At 48.2% G+C, this 22315-nt stretch overlaps 1 protein-coding gene across 2 annotated transcripts; it reads right to left on the bottom strand.

Annotated features, from left to right (window-relative positions):
• Positions 1 to 361: 361 nt before the first annotated feature.
• LOC148477873 (complement C1s subcomponent-like) lies at positions 362 to 21335 on the bottom strand. 2 transcript variants are annotated; one of them, XM_088456101.1, is made up of 11 exons: positions 21117 to 21335; positions 20589 to 20799; positions 18392 to 18566; positions 17260 to 17385; positions 16045 to 16244; positions 14883 to 15030; positions 10422 to 10543; positions 10264 to 10336; positions 7923 to 8042; positions 4608 to 4682; positions 362 to 1216 (listed from the first exon to the last, which is right to left on the bottom strand). In XM_088456101.1, the coding sequence occupies exons 1-11, from the start codon at positions 21125 to 21127 to the stop codon at positions 411 to 413; spliced, it is 2067 nt and encodes a 688-aa protein (XP_088312227.1). In that variant the 5' UTR covers positions 21128 to 21335; the 3' UTR covers positions 362 to 410. The 2 variants fall into 2 exon arrangements, with proteins under 2 accessions (XP_088312227.1, XP_088312228.1); XM_088456102.1 differs by having other exon boundaries at positions 20589 to 20796.
• Between the last annotated feature and the right edge of the window lie 980 nt (positions 21336 to 22315).

The raw sequence follows: 22315 nt of genomic DNA, 5'->3' as shown, positions 1-22315 counted from the left end.
AAAACACATTCAGGACTGTTAATATAATCACTGCACTGCCTCGATTATTGCTGCATAGGTCCCTTTATCATATATTGTATGCAGAGTCTGGGTTCTCTCAGAATAGGAACGAAACAACAGCTTGAATTGTGCTCTTACTCCCCCCCAGTTGTCTTGTAAGAACAAGGGTCTCAATCAGCGGTTCAATACAACTCTGAATTCCTATGTAGCGTCTGGTCTCCGTGGCAAATTCTGCGATCCCCGTGGTCGCACAAGGCAGACATCACAGCAGGGGTCACAAATAAAACAAAGAATCTTTGAATTTGTGACTTTATTGTGGAGAACATGATGTTACACTGACCTCCCCCCCCTCCCCCCTCCCCATATACACCCATATCCACTATATTTACTATATCAGAGTGATGGTTATATTACGCCTCCTTTACAGGACAAACCTTCACTGGTTCTGTGTTCGGTTCATCCTCCTCCTCTTTTTCCACTTCTTCTATTGTCTCTATGATCCAGTCCAGGTAATTCTCCACCTTGGTGTACATTCCGAACTTGCCACAATCTATTCCCCAGGAGACAATGCCAGAAACATATAACTTGTTGATGTCACTTTCGTTAGTTAGGTCCTCGAACATGAGTGGCCCCCCACTGTCGCCTGCACAGCTGTCTTTTCCAGATCCGCCGGCACACACCATGTTCTTGGTAAAGGCTTGGTTTGTGACTACGGTCTTCCTACATTCATCTGTATCACGGAAAACAACTTCGGCGTACTGCAGCAATCGCATACGGTCTTGTGTCTCAGTCCTCCCCCAGCCAGCAACATATCCAACCTCCCTGATAGCAGGAGAATTTATCCCCCCCTTTTGTGGCAGACATACTGGATAGACACATGGTCCCAGTTCAATTTTATTTCTAAGCTGGATCAGGGCTATGTCATTGTCATAATTTATCTTATGCTCAAGATCTTCCACTATATACTTGGGATGTAGGATAACTTTCTTGGACTGTTGTTCTTTTGCATGACCAAGACGCACAGACCCAAGTTTTATTGTGGGGTTCACACTGTACTGCACCACGTGGGCAGCGGTAAGGATCCAGCGATCTGATATCAGCGATCCAACACCTCTCGTGTCAGATGCAATATGTACAACCCATGGAAAGTTTCCATCTTTAGCCGATGAACCGCCAAATATTCTTGCCTGGCGCTGTAATGAGCTGATTCCACAGACTGGAAAGACAAAGTAATTAAATATTAACAAATGAAGCGATGATGGAACAGGGACTGCCAACAATCACAGGTACAGCTGTGTCCACATACATCTATCCTCCATGTGCTACAAATCGTGCCACACATAACACGGGCAGTGGCGTCCTTACCTGACATAGCACCTGGTGCGGGCTGGGACAGGTATCCTTCACTGCGCGCGCCAAATTAGGCGTGGCCTCGTGGAGGCGTAGCCTTGCGGGTGGGGGCGTGAACCCATGGGCCGAAGCCCTGTTTTTTTGTTAAACCGGGGGTGCTGTAGGTGCAGGCTGCCCCCGGGGACCAGCCTGTTTGAGTGCCGGCTCCCTCACTACTAGGAGCCGAGTGCTCCACGGAATGCAGCACCCGGCTCCTGTCACTGAGGGGGAGCCAGCACTTTGGTGTCACCCCTCAGCTGGTGACAACCGGTGCGGCCCGCACCCCCCTTGTGACACGAGTGAATGCAGGAGCTCCGTGTGCCTTGGTAGCGCCGAGCATCTTTCGTGCGACATTTTAACCTTCAAATGCGTCTTATTCGCCCAGTGAAGCGAATAGCTAGCAAAAGCAGCTTCTGCATGAACGATATGGACGATAACGATATCTTTTAATGATATAGCATACATATCGTCCAGCGTGTATGCAGTGTGTGATCGCCATATCATGGACACTCAGATCCTGCTCCTCAAGCAAAAAGCAGCTTATTCAATGACATGGGAGCTCATTCAGACCCGTTTGCTAGGCTGCGCTCGTTCGCTGCCATAAGGAATGAAAATATGCAAATGATGTGATCGCATACTAAGGTATGAGGACGCGTCCTATGTCTGAACGTGCGATTGCCGGGTGAAGTTAGACGCCTAGCAGCCAGAAGTAAAGACGCCCACTCCCAGACGTCATCTCCAGGAAGTGTATAAAAACATTGGTACCATCGGGTGACATCCAACCACCACGCAGCCCTTAAGGTAGATTCTAGGCTACCGCAAGCACTGTGATCACCGCTGCCTTTATTTCTCTCGTATGACGCATATGCTGACGCTACGTCTTAATTATTCACACCCTTAAGTTGGTGTAAAAACACCCAGCCACGCCTGCGCTAGTGCAAGCACACCCCAGACCTGCCCCAGTCACCACCCACAGACGCTCCCTTCTGTCACTCAAACTAGCGCTCCGGCAATATGCAGAGAGCGATTGTCTCCCGACCGCAGTGACTGGTTCACGCACTGCGACTTATACGCATGCGCAGTTTGCAACAATCGTCCGGCTGCGAGCGATTGCAGCCTAGTGAACGGGTCTGAATCGGGCCCATGGAGCGAAGAGGAAATGTCTGCTTTATACAATGAAAGCTAATATCTGATTGGCTGACATTGGTTAAAGGTTCTTTTGCACCAGAAGTTCAGAACAGCTTCAAGTTACACATATCATGGCACAGTCTGACTCATATGAGTAGTACAATACTGCAAATTCTCACTTCTACTCAAATATAATGCTGCTAAGCCTCACTTATATGCAATAAGTATTTTATTATTCTTGCTTGTATCTGGTATGTGCTGGCTTGCCAGATGTATATTTAGTTGGACTGTATGCACCCTGCTTTTGTCTGATGTTCTGAACGTATTATTTTTATTATCCTTTATTTATATGGCGCCACAAAGGTTCCGCAGCACCTTACAAAGTACATAAACAAATGAGGGAACTAGAAGAAAACAGTGACTTACAATACAATACAATGCAGGACAAGGACATGGTTTATACCCATTGCTGCATTAGCGATCATAACATTCAAATAAGCAAAAGGAAGTCAGCAACCAAAGGTTAGGTGCCCTTGTGGGGAGTTAGGAAAGATAATAGTGTAAGTAACTGAAGGAGCAACATGTGAGGGACGAGGGCCCTGCTCGTGATAGCTTACATTCCAAAAGGGAGGGGCAGACAGACAGGAGTGACACAGATGGGGTAGACGGTGAGGTAGGATCATGGGACAGGATAGGAGCCGAAAAGCTTGATGAAGTAGTGAATCTTGAGAGAAGTGGAGAGTCTGATAGGGAGAGGGAGAGAGTTCTAGAGGTAGGGAGCAGCACAGGGAAAATCTTGGAGGCGGGAGTGGGAGGATGTAATCAGTTGGCAGGAGAGGAGGCGTGCATTTGTCGAGTGAAGTGGGAGGAAGGGAGTTCGAAGGGAGATGAGGTCTGAGATGTAAATGGGAGAGGATTGGATGGGGACTTTGTACGTGAATGTAAGAACCTTAAATTGGGTTCTGAAGAGGAGACAGTGTAGGGCTTGAAGGACAGCGGAGGCAGATGTAGAAAATTTGGAGAGGAAGATGAGTGGAGCAGAAGCATTGAGGACAGATTTAAGTGGAGAGAGGTAGGAGTCAGTAAGGCCTTATAGAAGGAGGTTACAGTAGTCCATTCTGTAGATGACCAGTAAGTGGATTATGGTCTTAGCAGCATTCAGGGTGAGAAAGAGTCAGATCCTGGAAATATTTTTGAGATGGAAATGGCAGGACTGCAAGAGATACTAAATGTGTGGTTTGAAGGAGAGGGTGGAGTCAAGGATAACTCCAAGACAGCGCACTTGGGGGTTAGAGGAGATAGTTGCACCGTCAATATATAATGAAATTGTGAGAAGTGAGGTTATGCGGGAGGGTGGTTAGAGGATCAGTTCAGACTTAGACATGTTAAGATTAAAAAATGCTGGGACATCCAGGAAGAGATAGCAGAACGACAGCTGGAGATACGAGTGAGGAGAGAGGGGTAGATCTGAGTATAATCAGCATAGAGATAATATTGGAGGCCAAAAGAGCTGATGAGTTCACCAAAACAAGATGTATAGTGGGAGAATAGTATAAGTCCATGAGCAGAACCTTAGGGAACACCTGGCGTTAGTGGAAGTGGGGGGGGGGGGGGGGAGTCATGAGAGGATACAGAGAAGGAACATGTCAGTTGGTAGGATGCATGAGTAGGAGTGGTCAGGTGGGAATGGAGGGAGTGGAGTGCTGTGGGTCTGTTGGGATGCGATGACCTGATGAATAGAGTCAATTTTAGATGTAAAGTAGGTGGCAAAGTCAAGGGGAGAGAGTGAGGAGGGGAGGCGAGGAGGGGGTGGCTGAGGAGGGAGTTGACAGTGGTGAAGAGACTATAGGAATGAAGATAGCATGGCACTCACGTTCGTTACCTCTTCAACTATCACTCCTTGAAGTTCCTTGCCAGAACACTACACCAGCGTGCACTTCAATACATTTTAATTGCAGTAGGGGTTAAAGTAAAAGCATTTTTTGTGAGAAAAAAGAAATTGAAGATTTGAAGACTGTAAATGACAGGTATTATCAGATTGCTATGTGCTTTGGTTATGATAGAAACCTGTTTTGGTTATGATAGTTTACCTGGTATACATTCGGGAAGTTTACTCTCTCCATTGTTGTTTATCCAAAATCCATCCACAGAGCAGCGATAAGTATCTGCAAATATGCAATTTTCCCATCATTCTCTTAAATGTGTATTTGAGACATCATCACCTCCAACCAGTGACATGTTCTCAGCTCTCACCATCACCTCCAACCAGTGACATGTTCTCAGCTCTCACCATCACCTCCAACCAGTGACATGTTCTCAGCTCTCACCATCACCTCTAACCAGTGACATGATCTAAGCTCTCACCATCACCTCCAAACAGTGACATGTTCTCAGCTCTCACCATCACCTCCAACCAGTGACATGTTCTCAGCTCTCACCATCACCTCCAACCAGTGACATGTTCTCAGCTCTCACCATCACCTTCAACCAGTGACATGTTCTCAGCTCTCACCATCACCTCCAACCAGTGACATGTTCTCAGCTCTCACCATCACCTCCAACCAGTGACATGTTCTCAGTTCTCACCATCACCTCCAACCAGTGACATGTTCTCAGCTCTCACCATCACCTCTAACAAGTGACATGTTCTCAGCTCTCACCATCACCTCCAACCAGTGACATGTTCTCAGCTCCCACCATCAACTCCAACCAGTGACATGTTCTCAGCTTTCCCCATCACCTTCAACCAGTGACATGTTCTCACCTCTCACCATCACCTCCAACCAGTGACATGTTCTCAGCTCTCACCATCACCTCCAACCAGTGACATATTCTCAGTTCTCAACATCAACTACAACCAGTGACATGTTCTCAGCTCTCACCATCACCTCTAACAAGTGACATGATCTCAGCTCTCACCTTCACCTCCAACCAGTAACATGTTCTCAGCTCTCACCTTCACCTCCAACCAGTGACATGATCTCAGCTCTCATCCATCACCTACAACCAGTGACATGTTCTCAGCTCACTCCATCACCTACAACCAGTGACATGGTCTCAGCTCTCATCCATCACCTACAACCAGTGACATGTTCTCAGCTCTCACCATAACCTCCAACCAGTGACATGTTCTCAGCTCTCACCATCACCTCCAACCAGTGTCATGTTCTCAGCTCTCACCATCACCTCTAACAAGTGACATGTTCTCAGCTCTCACCTTCACCTCCAACCAGTGACATGATCTCAGCTCTCATCCATCACCTACAACCAGTGACATGTTCTCAGCTCACTCCATCACCTACAACCAGTGACATGGTCTCAGCTCTCATCCATCACCTACAACCAGTGTCATGTTCTCAGCTCTCACCACCACCTCTAACAAGTGACATGTTCTCAGCTCTTACCATCACCTCCAACAAGTGACATATTCTCAGCTCTCATCATCCTCCAACCAGTGACATGTTCTTACCATCACCTCAAACTAGTGACAAGTTCTGAGTGCCCACAAGCACCTCCAACCAGTGACATGCTCTCAGCTCTCACTATCACCTCCAACCAGTGACATGCTCTCACCATCACATACAACTAGCGACAAGTTCTCAGCTCTCACTATCACCTCTAACGAGGGAAATGTTCTCAGTTCTCATCATCACCTCCAACCAGTGATATGTTCTCAGTTCTCAACATCACCTCCAACCAGTGACCAGTTCTCATTTTTCACCATGACCTCCAACCAGTGACATGTCCTGAGTTCTCACCATCACCTCCAACCTGTGATATGTTCTCAGTATCACCTCCAACCAGTGGCATGTTCTCAGTTCTCACTCTCAACTCCATCTAGATTCTCACCATCACCTTTGTGATACTGTTTGTAGTGGAACACAGGTTATAAATAGTAGACACCAGTAGAATCCAGATACATCAGACAGCTCAGGACTTAACCAGGAGAATGGTTTATTGTAGTGTTGCAGTATGTTTGTACAGCTGTACTCACAGTTACATACACACAGTATCACTGATGGAGCAGAGCTTGAGGCGAACATACAGAGGACCAGCCGGTCATGTATGAGGGTAGTGGTTCAGCAATACAGAGTATATTCATGATATATTTTAGGGTCAACAGAGCCAAGTGGAACACATCTGTGTCCCATTGTGGCGCTCTAACACAGCAACAAGATGGTGCAACGTATGCGCAGAAGACCAAAAAGCAGCCATCTCAGTAAAGGAAAATGCTTCAGTTGATAGAGTATTCATGGATACAGCACAGTAGCACACTCCATATCTCAACACACCTCCAACTAGTGACATATTCTCAGCTCTCACCATCACTTCCAACTAGTGACAAGTTCTTAGTGCTCATCACCATCACCTCAAACTAGTGACATGTCTCAGCTATTAAAAATCACCTCCAACCAGTGATATGTTTTCAGTTTCCACATTGACCTCCAACTGGTGACATGTTCTCAGTTCTTACCATCACCTCCCACCAGTGACATGTTCCCAGAGTCTCACTTTCACCACCAACTTGTGGCATGTATTCAGTTCTCACCATCACCTCCAACTAGTGATGTTTTCAGTTCTCACCACCTCCTCCATTAAATGAAATATTCTAATTTCTTACCATCTCATCCAATCCGTCACAATGGCTTAGCGCTCACCATCTCCTACCAGTCACGTTTGCTCAGTGCTCACCCTCTCCTACCTCTCACATGTGCTCAGTGCTCACCCTCTCCTCCTACCAGTCACATGTGCTCACCCTCTCCTCCTATCTCTCACATGTGCTAAGTGCTCACCCTCTCCTCCTACCTCTCACATATGCTCAGTGCTCACCCTCTCCTACCAGTCCCATGTGCTCAGTGCTCACCCTCTCCTCCTACCAGTCACATGTAGTTAGCACTCACCCTCTCCTCCTACCTCTCACATATGCTCAGTGCTCACCCTCTCCTACCAGTCACATGTGCTCAGTGCTCACCCTCTCCTACCAGTCACATGTGCTCAGTGCTTACCCTCTCCTCCTACCTCTCACATGTGCTCAGTGCTCACCCTCTCCTCCTACCTCTCACATGTGCTCAGTGCTCACCCTCTCCTCCTACCAGTCACATGTGCTCACTCTCTCCTCCTACCTCTCACATGTGCTCAGTGCTCACCCTCTCCTCCTACCAGTCACATGTACTCAGCACTCACCCTCTCCTACTACCAGCCACACATACTTAGTGCTCACCCTCTCTGCCTACCAGTCACTTGCTCAGTGCTCACCCTTTTCTCCTACCATTCACATTTGCTCAGTGCTCACCCTTTCCTCCTGCCAGTCATATATGATACGCACGTACCCTCTTCTCCTACCATTCACATGTGCTCAGCATGTTGTCTATCCAGCATTTATGCCAATTAAGCCTTATACCCACCTTCGCCTCTCAAGGTGTAATATTCTGTGTTGCATCTGTACTTCATCTCTGACCTATATGTGCTGTGTGTGAAGGTCGCAGCTCCGTTCTCAATTTTCTCAGGATCCCCACAGTCAACAGCTGCAAAATAACACAGAGAAGATGGACAAAGGCACAAAGCGATAAAGGTCTATAACCAAAATCCCATTTGTGAGCAGCTACTGTAAGTCTCCAAGGTCTTCCTCCATAGAAATCTCATCTCATACACAATGTACAAGGGGACATACATGTGTTCCAGCCAGTAAGGGATACTTATATACTTATACATCAGGGTTCAATGCAATGTTACTGTATAATTAAACTAAAAATTGTATTATTAAATATTCGAAAAGTTCTATTTTTTGGTTAAACGGCAAACATAGGGCCTCATTGTACACTTCCGCTTTGGACGCAGCTGCTGTGTGCGTATAAGCCAATGCTGCAGGAAGCGTCTAAAGGAAAAAGGCGCCGCAGCCAGCATCTCAGACCCGATGCCTGCGTCCAAAGACAGCGCTGCCCCATTCCCGCCCCCAAATGGCCGCTGAATGTCAATCATGCTGCGGCTTAGGGGGAACTGTGGCTGCGGTCGCAGTCAATAATCTGCACATTCGCCAATCATTAAACATCGGATGTACCATCGGGTTTGCGTACAGCTCTGTATCAGTCCCATTGTGTAGTTTTGACCTTGTTTCCCTTGAGGAATTGTGGGCCTGATTCACAGATGGACGGTAAGCACAAAGTGGACGAAGCTCCTGTGCAAAAATATGTTAAGGCAGCAGGAGGTGTCTGTAGAAGAAAGACGGCCACTGCAGCCTTCTGTGATCCTCTGCTGCATCCTAAGATGCCCACTGCAGCCTTCTGTGATCCTCTCCTGCATCCAAAGACGCAGTATTGCACCATCTGCGTTAACATCGGTCATTTGAGTAACTGTCAGGTTACTCAGGATGGCTGGAAAATTCCTGCTTCCAGGGTTTGTTAAGCTGCGTCCAAGGACACAGTTAGGGAGGCCGATCCCGGGTAAATCTTTCAATCCTGAATCAGTCGTGACACAGTGTCAGCAAGTTGGTTGGCTCTGGCTCCAATGCCGCGATTTAAATCCTGGCAATGTTAGGCCAAAATCCCGATATACCCGTCGATTCCGGTATTGGCCTCCCTAGACACAGTCTTTAGCCTCTGCACGCCCTCATTTTGACAAATGCTCGCTGTCGCCAACCCCGCCCCCCAAACTGCCTCAGTATGTCAAGCAGGCTGCGGGGTCCAGGCAAGATCTGCACATACGCAGCGTGGCTCACGCGCAAATCTCAATCACTCACAGATGTACATTAACATCGAGTTACCGTACACCTCTTTGTTCTGTCTGTAATGTGACCGTTAGGAGCTGTTTGGTGGGAACTTTATCTCCGTTCACTTTATCTCCATTCAAGGCTTAGTAAATAGACCCCTATGTTTTTTAAATCATGAATATTACTTTGTTCTTATAGTATAAGTGTAAGTACTGTGCCTGCTAAAATGTATCGGAATCGGTATGTAATGCCGGCGGCTGAATAGCCGCCGGATCATATACCGGCAACAAAAGACCGAAGGACCCAAATCCCGACTGGCTTTCTCTATGAGTAACTAATTAACGCTTTGGTTTAAGGAAAATTAATCTCTGATCATTCAGCATTCTAAGTGTCCCTCATGCAGGGGCCTATTATGCTGCGGGCACTCTCCTCTGAGCAGTGGGCCCCCAGCCCCTCTGCCTCTTACCTTGTGTTGGCAAGCAGGGCCCTCCTTCACCACGGCGCCAAGTGATATATTTGGGAAGATGGTGCATGCACACAAAATAGCAAAGGCATTGCTTTCACTGCACGGCGTCATCTTACCACAGATGTCGCTGGGAAGATGGTGGCGCAGGAGGTGGGACCCGTTTGCCGGCACAAGGTAAGTGTACTTTGGGTGCCGGGTGTGTGGTGCGGGGCACCCTGCACCCATTATAAATACATCTATGCCCCATGTTTCCATTTTTTCATCACAAGGATTATGGCTTTCTAGAGTAATAGCAGATGGCACGAAAATAAAAATAATAACAGACCCTGTTTTTTTTCTCACAACCCTGCTGGGATGCCGGGGTCGGGATTCTGACCACTGGGATCCCGACCGCCTGCATTCTGTACCCATCCCGTACCAAGTGGGCACCCATCACTGCTGAGATATGGCAGCTTAAGGAACGGTGCTGGGTCCATTTGCATCAGGCTTCTTTTCCAACGGGCACACAATAGATTCTCCTTCTGGCTATCAGATAACTGTGACTTTAGGGGTCTTTTATGTCACCATTTCTTACGTATGCATTCCAGGTGGGTGTTTGTCCAGCTCCCGTCCCCCTGGCATCTGGCTTGGAACGATGGCAGCTTTTTCTAGAAGAGAACAGAGATGTCATTACATGATCCCAAACACTTTGGTGTAGCCCCCCGCAGTCACGTCACCCTACGCTCTTCTCACCTGTCCCACCAGAGTCTCATATCCTTCCAGGCAGCTCACTCTGACTGTGTCTTTGAAAACGTATTTATCTTGCCGGGGATGCAGGACAGCATGGGCAACGACTTGTGTGGGGCAAGGGATGGCTGGGCAGAGGAGGACAAATGCAGGATATGTTATTATAAGTTAATTAGTATGAACATTATTTAATCTTCTGTCCAATGCATTACATAGGGACAATCCTAGGTTTTAAAGAATTTGCCCATGGAATTTGAGTCATATACTAACCGTAGAAGATTCAGAAGAGCAGTGCACCGTCTATATCAGAGTACGGCTAATGCTGACCTCAATGTGGAGCATAGGAGACGGCTGGCTGTTTAGTGCACTAGACGTGTAATTTGCATACTATACTGACAGTTTTGCATGCTAATAGGCTCATTTTTTTCAATCAGCTATCAAGAGTATAGAGGAAAGCCTGAGCTAATAGCACGTCCATGTCTTATTATTCCAGGATTACAATACCGTATATATGCCCATCGGCCGTGTCTCTAATCCGCTGCTTGTGTACAAAGACGCACAATCGGTCGCACCATCGAACTTCTGAGCAACCCTATAACTGCTCAGAATGTCCGTCACAAGTAGGTCGCTGGGGCCAGTAGAGCTGCAAAACACTTGCCACATGCCTGCATAGGACTAACCCCCCCCCCGCCCCGTTACCTCCCATACATGCACACTGACTGTCAATCACTCTGCGTCCAAATACTCACCACAACCTCTGCCGGGAAACTATCGCAACACATGTGCTGTGCTATTCAGGTGCATGCGCGGTACAAAAAACATTGGGCAACTGCGCAAACATCGCATAGCGTCCACCTCTGAATCAGGTCGTCTGTTACGGGGAAATACCATAACAAATAGAGACATTGGGGCTGATTCTGTGCCGACTCCAACGACGGCTGCGGTCATGTATTTTGCCGCTGTTGCACCTGGATCTTATGCTAATGTCGTTAATTTTCTGAGATGGCGCCTTTCCCTCTCGGAGCGTCTTTAGATGCACTGTAAGTGCACCATCATTTGCACCATTGAAACTTGCAAAAGCCCTATGGCTTTCCCAGTTTGGCCTCCTGTTTGAGCGGCTCAGCGTCTTTTGGCACAGTGGCTTTCCGCAATACGCCCGCGTCAGCTTAGCCACTCCCACTAAAATCCACAAACCCTGTATCCGAATCTAACCTGCGTCTCTGAGTGGTAACATGCGCTGTGTTTCTGGGACGCCTGCGCAGACTTACACCTTCAGCCGACTGCGTGCGGCACCGACACTACATTCACCTATAAATCAGGCCCCCTGACAGTAATTACTGGCTGGAATGTTCATTTTCAACTGCAAGATACACATAGATGCGCAGTGCAATTAATTTTGGGCAAATTCCCCCTGTTTTGACGGAATCTATATGATTTACCACCGGACCCATGACCGATCGTCGAAGGTAAGTATTGTCTAACCTAATTCTACCCCCTAACCCTCCCTTAGGGGTGCCTAACCCTAACCTTCCCCCCCCGTGCCTAACCCTAATCCCTCCTCTAAGTGCCTAAACCTAACCCCCCTTTCACCACTGCCTAAACCTAAGTCCCCTGGGGGGAGCCTAACCCTAACCCCTCCTTCCCCTAGCCTAACCCAACCTCCCGGGGGGGTTGCCTAACCCTAAATCCCTCCCTGGAAGCCCTAAACCTAACCCTCCCCCCCCCCCCGCGGCTGTCCGTGCTCGGCGCCCAGAGTCCCCTCGATTGGGATGCCGGGCGCCGGTCTCCCAGCGTTGGTAAAATGACAGGCATCTTGATTTAGACGCCTGTCATTTAACCCTTGCCGGGATTAAGCAGTCGGGAAGCCGGCTGTCAGGATTACGTCCGCCGGCTTCCTGACTGCATACCGTTTTGACCACCTCACATATATAACACGTACTATGCCGGTTTTCTTCGTCTGGTTCTGCGCCACCAATTGCAGTATCAGGGATGAAGAAAGGAATGTGCATTCCACAAAAACTAAAAAAACATTACCGCGGCCATCACGAGTAGTTTTCAGCCAGACTTTTAATAGTTCCCATTTTTCTCTTAAAACACCAAGGGTTTGATTTAGAGCCGCGCAAAATTTGAATGTAATTGTGCCAATGCTCAGGTAGTTGAGAGATAATTTGCAACTGCGCAAGTGCAAAAAGTCCTGAAAACCCCTACAGCGCATATTCCACACAGTGTACGGTCAATGATTCTATTGCGTTCGGTAGAGATGGTATCAGAAAGGGGCGGCAAAGTGATGGGCATTCCTGGGCGGTGGCTGGGAGGTGGCCTGATGTGAACACAAAAATGTTCTATGGGCGAGTTAGGGTACTGTCACAGGCATGTCACCGATAGCGGGAGCGTTCTCAGACGCACGGCCGCAGAGGCCATGTTCAGACAGAGAAACGGCACTTGCCACAGGGCTTCTGCAAGTGTGGATGAGGCGCCGATGGTGGCGTATCAACAATCACCGGCGGAGTTACAGCGTGCAGAGACGCAGACAGTGGGCGTTTTAGGGCTTGCTTATACGGATGCAGGATAGGGTCGGGGTGAAACTAGCAGATACACCAGCGGACGCATTAGCATTCACCTGTGAATCCGCTATTCTAGTTCTCATTACAATTCAGGTCTATTTGCTTATAATGAGATGCTCTGTTATTTGAACCTGATATTATCCTCTTGTGATGTACACGTGCAGAGATATATGTTTGAACCAACCAGTGGATATACAAGAAGCACAGCAATCTGCCAACCTGAAGTACAGCAGACACAAAACGTCATGAGAAATGTACAGTATGTAAAGGTGCGTACACACAGGGCCTGATTCAGAGCCGGACGCTCTGACCAGAGCGCTCGCTCTGAATCAGGGTCGTCCTACCTCAATTTGGAGCGGCCTCTTAGACGCTCCATAGCTGTGGGTGACCACCCACAGCTATAGCGAGCGTCCATGCTGATGATAGAGATGGTCAAGACCATCGCGACCATCGGGCTTGCGACGAGACCCTGCGGTAGGGTCTCGCTGCCGCAAGCCCTGGAGTGATTTTGGCTCTATCAGAGCCGAAAGCACTCCCACTGACATCACTAGTGATGTCAGTGGGGCCGGACCCAGACGGTAGGCGTTCCCATGGGAACGCCTCCTTCTGGCAGCCACGCCCCCAGCACGCCCACCAAAGGGGGCGTGCTGTCACTCACCATCGACAGCACGCCCCCTTTGGTGCGAGACCCCGAGCGACGGCTACCCCGTCGCTCGCCGGGTCTCGCGCATGCGCACGACGGAGCTCCCTCTGTCGTGCGCATGCGCACTTGGGCACCATCGACCTGCTTGCGAGTGTACAGCGCTCGCGAGCGGGTCGGAATCAGGCCCACTGTACGATATCTATGAACGATATGAACAATAACGATATCGTTCAACGATATATCGTTAATTTTTATGCAGTGAACGACCAACGATGCGCGTTCCCGCATAAACGATAACAATATCTATGATTGTCCGTACATGCAGGCCAGCTTACACGATATCGTCAGCTTTGCCTGTGCAGAGATGTGGCAGGATGACTTCACTGAAAGATATCTTTCATGTCATTGGTGGTACAGATCGTACCGCGTGTATGCAGCTTAAGTCTCCATCATCTCATCTCCACGCCAGCAGAAACCAGACTAGGCCAGTGTGCTAACGTCTGTATTTGTATCCTTATCATTTTATAAATATTGTGCATTTATATATATTTTATGTATGTCTTTTTCTTATATTTTTTTTCCCAATGTAAGCATTGAGGATCATTTTTCATATTAAATATATATTAAATCATAACCTTAATAAGTCCCGATTACGTGTTCTTATAACTCACATGTCAAATTCTAACTTGGTATTTTTTAGTGCAATAGTCAGGGGAGACTGTTTGGAAAATATTGGGCCTTATTAAAAGGTGCACATTATGCCGATGCTACATGCAAGCGGACGATGCTTTCAGTCTGCACATGTGTGTGTGTTGCACTACGCACGCATCCAAATGGTAACCGCTGAAAGACGCAGAACGAATTTGGAAGCAGGGAAGGGCAATTTCAGTGAACATGTCTATGTGGTAACGGGGGTTGTTATCCAGATGCAGACATGTCGCGGACAGTGACTGCAGCTTTTGTCGCTGTTGCATGATTTTGGCTGCCATGTTCAGACAGAGATTCTGTGCCTCCATTGGGCTGGTGCAATGTTCGATGGTGCGACCAATGTGCGTCTTAATAAACACAGCGGCGGTTTAGCGCTGCAAATACAATAAGCAGCATTTGAAAACAAGGTGCAGGTTGTGCGGTGTGGGCACCCTTAAATTAGGGACTCGTGTGCACTGTGCACCCTACACCCATTATAGTTACACCAGTAATGTAAGTGATCCTGTGTGTGTTCATCATTATCGGCTGTGTATCGTTCTGTGGTCCCCTTACCATCCTCCGAGTATCGTATCTTCCAGCCTCTCTGGTCCCCTCCGCTGTCTGTTTGGAATAAAATATCTACTTCATTACTGGCCGCCTGAAGGCGCGAAGGGGGAGTTTTCCCACAGAATGGACCAAAGCTGCGTCCTTTGGCTTTTATCTAAGGGGAAAATAAAACTGGGTGAGCGCCCATCATTGCACATTTTACTGCCCTAACTGTAAAGATCCCTTCCCACAATAAGCAGTTCTTAGAGCAGGATTTTTTTTCTATTTTCTCAGCAGCTTTTTCCTTCTTTGTTTTTAGTAAAAGAGGGCTTGTCCGCTATTGTAGTGTGTGGACTGAGGGCCAGATTCAGACCCGCTCGCGCAAGCGCTCGCAAGCGGGTCGATGGTGGCCCAGTGTGCATGTGCATGACGGAGCCGGCTCCGTCGTGCGCATGCGCGATACCCGGATAGCGACGGGCAAACCGTTGCTCCGGGTCTCGTACCAAAGGGGGCGTGCTGTCGATGTTGAGTGACAGCACGCCCCCTTTGGTGGCCGGGCCGGGGGAGTGGCTGCCCAAACGGAGGCGTTCCCATGTGAACGCCTCCGTTTCGGGGCGGCCCCACTGACATCACAAGTGATGTCAGTGGGAGAGATTCCGGCTCTGTGAGAGCCGAAACCTCTCTGGGGCTTGCGGCCACGAGACCCTACCACAAGGGTCTCGTCGCAAGCCCGATGGTCGCGATGGTCTTGACCATCGCGACCATCTTCCTGGCCGCTCGCTATAGCTGTGGGTGGTCACCCACAGCTATGCGAGCGGCCAGGAGGCTGTTTTAAAAAAACAAAAGACCGGCCCTGATTCAGAGCGAGCGCTCTGTCAGAGCGTCCGGCTCTGAATCAGGCCCTGAGGTCACCAGCTGCACCCCAAATTACTTACCATGCAGCAGCTCACTGCTGGAAAAGCTGGTCAACCACACTTCTTCCCATAGTGCTCTATTGCTGGGCGAGCGGCACAATAAGTTGTCAAAAGTAGACAACGCCTACAACAGGCTGAAGCAATTCTTACATCTGTTTATAGTTCATGTGCTACTTGGTTACTAAGCTTTAACTAGACTGGCTTAAGGAAATGTTGGATGCATTAATTATGGTGACAATGACAGACCTATACAGACTGATGTGCTGTATACTTACAGTGAGACTGTCATAGGAGCAGCTTCCATCCTCCGCTACCTCTATGTCAAAATCTTCTGCCTGGAAGGTGAGAATAACCTGGTACCCCGGTTCTAGGAGCACTTTGTATTCACATCGGGAGTTCTCAGGGTACGGAGCCGGGTAGCCGGGGCTCGTGATCTGCCCCCTCAGATCCGTATACAGCCCCCCACTACAGTTTACTGTGAAAGGCAAATACACATTCACTCTATATTGCGGTTTCTGTTGGCGCACTAGGGCTGATGCAGAGCTGTACATACATCTGCTTGCGGAGCGTATTTCACATGTTTTCTTACTCTGCATGCTCTGCAACTGAGTGCACCCATAGGTCACATCTGCATTATGACTGAAGAGGCGTAACTGGGCAGAAACGGAGCGCTCTCAGGTAGGAAAAGCTCAGCGTGGGCGTGCCGACGGTAACTATGGCTAGATGCAACTGCGCACCGATAATGATGACCAGAAGCAATCCATGTGCACACATAGGGGGGCAGGCGCACTGCTAGATGTGCGCGGCTCTGCATACAGGGGCATATGGGCAATTTTTGGCGCTTGCGGTTTGGGAGCAACATACTGTACGCCCCATTTCTGTCCCACTCCGCAGGGGGCCCATGGCATATTAAGCCGAACTCTCCTCTCAATTAGTTATTCACCAAAGTCGTATCAAACTGTATTACAGAAAGGCGTTTTATGTTACAGGCGTGTTATTCTGGGTGCATTAATAACACCGGTATGTACCTAGAATTGTAATTACAACAGCAAAGGACAGATCTCCTGATAATAGCTGCCCTTTGCCATAGGAGGACTTCCGGATTTATGACCAAGAACTCCCTCTGCGCATCCGTCATATGATGCTCGCGCCATAATGCGATAGGAAGCCCATAGGCTTCTATTGGGCAACGCCATCTGCACATTACAGTGTCCACCGGGTCCAAGCTCCGGAATGTATCGCAGTCTGGAGCTTGGAACGTATCATATGGGAATGCGGGCAAAACGGTTTTCGGAGGTTTGACCGCATTTCAAGCTTAATAGATCCGTCCCCAAACTTTTAATCCCCCCTCCACCTCTAAAAACAGATCATGTGATCAAAATAAACCACCGTATAGCCCATCACCATAAAAATACACACCTCTGTGTTGGCTGCAGAGCTGACACATGCTACTTACACCCGCAGTCAGTTATGGATAGTACAATAGTTACCCCCACAGGTATGCTGGTCTGCCTGGAGGTCATACTCCGGAGGGCAGGAGCAGAAGTAGCCTCCAATGTAGTTGTTGCAGAAATGTGAGCAAGAATCATAGGATTGGTCTTCACACTCATCTACATCTGTGAGAGAGAGAGAGAGAGAGAGAGAGAGAGAGAGAGAGGAAGAGAGAGAGGGAGAGAGAGAGGGAGAGAGAGAGAGACATAAGGTGACGGTGTGTAAGAGACCGTTTGATCTCGTTATGAGTATTCTTGTTAAACAGTTTTCGCCAAGCACAGTGAGGGAGCTTTGGCCAGGGAAACCCAGCGATGCTGTTTGCTGGTGACGGATCGCGGCCATGATAGTATGACGTTAGCCTATCAGAGATAAGGAGAAGCCCCGTCTCTGGCGAAAAGCTCAGTTTCCAAGGGATTCAGGGCTATTCTCTACTTTATAAATAGATCCTTTAGTGACATATTGGGCCTGATTCAGAGACGGACACTAATGTGATCGCAGCTACGAAAATATGCTAATGGTTGCAAAGCTTACCTGAGCACAAGGATCAATATCAATATTGGTAACATTGACACATATCGGCCAGCCATCTTGCCCTTGTGGCAGGTCAGACCTGCCGCAGCCTTGGGAGCTCTCCTGGTACGCAGAGCTGCGTAGAGGATCGCAGTGGCCAATTTATGCACGCCCGTGATACAACTTTTAAACGGACAGGCACGCCTGCGTTTTTCAGACTACCGCCCGTCACCACCCCCAATCGCTGACAGCCTGTCGCTCACTCTGTGATGGATTCCTCTGTGCATTCGTAGTCGCAATGCGATCACTGCGCACGTGCAGTGTGGCATATATACAAGCGCGATGGCAAACAATCGCTTTATCTGCGTCCGCAATCGCTTTTGCGTCCAGCTCTGAATCAGGCCCATTATTTGCTAAGTGTAATGGATCACCTGAAAAATATAAAACCCACATTTTATTGACAGCTCAGGCAATATCGTCCATCTCTGAATTAGGCTTTCTGTGTGAGTGCCAGCCTGGCCTGCATTAGGTACTCAGGTGATGTGCCCTCTGACTGCATCTATTGCTGGTGTGTTAGATGCCCACAGGGACACACGGGATACATGTATATATGTCACCCACCTACAGCCATATAGTATGCAGAGAATCCGGTATATCGCTCCTGGTTGGAGAAGTCCGACTGGAACACTAGTTTCAGGTGTGTGGTTGCATAGTATTTCTCCTTTATAGGGGTTCCCGGGTCTCCAACAAGATGGCGGCCACAGAGCACCTGTTGTACTTTACCCCCAATAATAACCTGTAAGATAGAGACATCTGTTACCCAGAGGCACAGAGACCACATGACAGAAAGGGGAGCTCAGGCTGAGTTGGGAGTACTCCCATTTGCTTTAAAGGTAATATGTAATTTTGTACTGCACAAAATAGTACGCCTACATCTGTACGCAGATCCTTACTCAGCAGCGGAACCGGTGAGGTGAGAGGCGTGCAAACAATGACCGAGCGCAGCAACTGTGTGTTTGCGTAATTGCCTTGTGCCTATATTGGCGGAATTTAGAATATATTCTTTTTTACTTTTATTTATATATAAGAAGAAATATTATGTCTGCTGTACTATAGAGGTTCTCTTTAATCTAAACCAAATCTAATAGCGAATAGGTTTTTATTCACAATCAAAACAATTGCTAATATTTCTGACTTATGACCTGGTAGGGTGTAAGCAGAGCCCGTCCACTCCAATTTGTTGCCCTAGGCATGATTTTAGCCGTGTCCCTTAAACTGCAGCCAATCTCTCCACCAAGCATTGAGGAGCGCATTCAGACCCTCTCGCTAGATACATTCGCTCGCCCGATGCGTATGCAAATTCGGCCAAGTAACGGCAAGGCAGGCGATCGCCCGGCAAGGCATAAGCACGCCCACTATGTCTTGGCGTGCGAACGCTCTGTGTATGCAGACGCCCTCCAGCCTGTCTTAAGACGCCCATTTGCGCACGTCATCTCCAGGAAGTGTATGCAACCATCGGTACATCGGGTACCACCGGAAGCGAACGCAGCGCTTGTGGTTGACTATACCCTACCGCAAGCACTGCGAGCACTTCAGTGTGAAATACAACCAAGTGACGTGTACAATGACGCTGCCTGGTAATTATGCACGCCTCTGAAATGGCGTTGAGGCACTCAGGCATGCCTGCGTTCGCACCTCCACTCCCCCGTTTCTAGTGGTCAGCCCCTGTCACCACCCACAAACGGTTTCTCCTGTCACTCACTCTGCTGGGCTGTCTGCGCTCGGCGAGCGATCGCTTCCCGATCTTTCACAGTGGTTCGCGCACTGCAGTGCATACGCACATTGCGAACTATCAGCAGCTACGAGCGATCGCATCCTAGCGAGAGGGTCTGAATCAGCTCCTGAGTTCCTTATTGGTCACCCCACTGGACCAATGGCGCCTTAGACAATCGCCTATATAGCCTATACCCAGGGCTGGCTCTACCTCATAATGCTGCAGCCTCTGCAATCCCCAACTCTGCTCCCCTCTCCCTTTGTATCCACCCACAGCCCCTCTAGGATGTAAGCTCTGGTGAGCAGGTCCCTCTCTCCCTCTCTGTATTCTTTTCAATCATGTTATTATTATGTGTATTTGTATATCAGTAAAGTTGTGAACATTTCTATAACTATATGTTATTTTGCTGTATGTTCCATCCACTACGTACAACGCTACGAAACCCTTGTGGCGCCTTATTCATAATAAAAATAATAATGGTGGCCTGATTCAGAGTCGTGCGCTATTCCAATATTTATGCAGTTGAGCGGTTATCGGTAGACTGCACATGCATCACGGTCACACCGCGCACGCGCCAAGGTATCTTTACGATGCTGCTCGCTGTGAGGGTTTCTTCGCAAAGTGATTGACAGTTGGGGAGAGCGTTTGGGGGGAGGTGACGGGGAGTGGCGGCATAAAACGTAGCCGTATCACGCCTTTTTCGGGGCATGTCGTAGCCTGCGTCTGCGATCCTCTAGACAGATAAAGTGCTTGCGGCATCTCAGTTCTGAGTGACCATTGGGCTACATTGACCACAGATGGACAATTATTGAATGATTTGCGCCGGCTGACTGCGTTTGTGCGCACTTGCTTGGATCTGCTGAGCCGCTTAATACATTTCCAGCCGACCACAGAATTTTGCTGCGTGTGGGATGGCAGCTGCGAATGCGTTAGCGAACGTCTCTGAAGCACGCCCTGTATTCCACAAAGCCACAAACAAGTGCACGCTATAGTATGAGTGTACACTCCCCTGCGGCCGGTATTGCGTATACTGGCTCCATTTACCTTCACGGAGTCATACTCGCAGTTTTCGGAGGGCTCGATGTCCAGGTGTATGAAATACAGGCGGATTCCGTACCCTTCTGGCACCTGGATATCCCAGGCTTCATTGGCATTAATGGGGTAACCCTGAGGGTAATTGGGCGATGTGATCTCTCCAAACATAGAGGGCGACGCTGCACTGGCACACCCCAAGAGGGCAAGGAACAGCCACCTGCTGCAGAGGGCACAATATTACAGTCACAGCGTACAGTACTCATTAGACGCGTCACAGTGCTAATACTTATACATGTCATATCTATAGCAGTTTAGGGTTACCTAGGATTATTATTACATGCAGCAAGTTTCAGTGCGTTTTGTATGAGTGTATGAACTTAAGTGCAATATATTTATCATTATGAAGATCATTCAAACTTCCGAAAGCAGACATGAATACCACTATATGTTCAAGTGTACAGTCTATTGCTAGATTGCAAGCTCCATGGGCTAAAGTGAGCATTTTACCTGTGAGGGTTAAAAGCAGGGAACTCTCACCTTAGCTCCATGGTTAGGTCAGAATCTCAGCACACAGCAGATTGTATATAAAGTGAGACAGAGGAGGGGAGAACCCTGCAGCCTAGTCAGTGAATCTCTCTCCCATGTGCATTTTCGGACCCTGAGACCTTCGTATGGAGAGTGAAAAAAGGTGAAAGTCTTGTTATGTTTATGTTGTGGACTTTGAGATCGCCCAGCTGCAGGCAGTGATCTAACCCAGAAATCAGGGGGGGCTACGGAACATGACTCACAACTTTGAGGGAAGACATAGAAATTGGGGTTGGAAAAAGAGGGGACATTCAGATGTAGAGGAAAAGTGGGGGCAGGGGGCTTTGCAGATGTAGAGGGGGAGGTGGGCAGCAAGGAAGAGGCCAATTGGAATTAATATTGAAGAATGGGGAATGTCCAGAATTTCGTAAGACTTGGCTGAGATTTGTGAAATCAGGCGATTTCCTATAAATGAGAGAGGAGGGGGGGAGAGAGTAGAAAGCCCGACCAGTCACCAGTCACATACACCCGGCCTATCTCTAGGCACATTATCATAACCACTGGTCCTGCTGTGCTAAATCTCCATTGTATGTAGGTAACAATTCATGAAGGACGTACAGTAAAATGAAATATATGCAACATGTTCGCATAACTAATATATATATATATATATATATATATATATATATATATATATATAATAAAATGCACAATATGCGTGCATTTAGGTGCTGTTGCAGATATGCATCTGAGCTTACTGCAATGGGATGCCTAAGTTATAGAGGCCCTGATTATTGAAATAGTAATAATACAGTTGAAATTTATCTCTATAAATTCAGAACTTGCAGGAATTCTTTTCTCTGATGTAACTTTACAGTCATTTTCAGTTTTGTTTCTTTGGTTATTCGGACTTATGATCCAATGGCACCATCTTGAGGTGAATGGAGGAATTGCTGGTGATCCCCCTGTTAAGGGGGCCTATCCATCAGCAGATAAAATTAACGATTGAACGATATATCGTTCAGTCGTTCATTATATATGCTAATGGATAGGCCCTGAACGATGACAGATGCGCACTCCCGCGGCCGATTAATCGCATCTATCATCTCTCCAACATGTTGGTCAATTATCGCATATAGCTGTACGATATTAGCAATATCGTGCAGTTTATATGCGGTAAATGACGAACGACGAAAGATATTAGCAGCAGC

Source organism: Taudactylus pleione, unplaced genomic scaffold (assembly GCF_031769625.1).
Source record: "Taudactylus pleione unplaced genomic scaffold, aTauple2 ptg000685l, whole genome shotgun sequence".
Taxonomy (NCBI): domain Eukaryota; kingdom Metazoa; phylum Chordata; class Amphibia; order Anura; family Myobatrachidae; genus Taudactylus; species Taudactylus pleione.
Note: the sequence above shows the minus strand (reverse complement) of the source record. Positions and strands in the feature narration are given on the sequence as shown.

Bases quoted from the DNA above. Each gene is read 5' to 3' on its own strand.
- LOC148477873 (XM_088456101.1), bottom strand. The intron at 17,386-18,391 runs GTGGGTGACATA...TCTCTCTCACAG, and splicing joins TGCATACTATATGGCTGTAG to ATGTAGATGAGTGTGAAGAC. The intron at 15,031-16,044 runs GTAAGTATACAG...TTTTCCCCTTAG, and splicing joins GCTCCTATGACAGTCTCACT to ATAAAAGCCAAAGGACGCAG.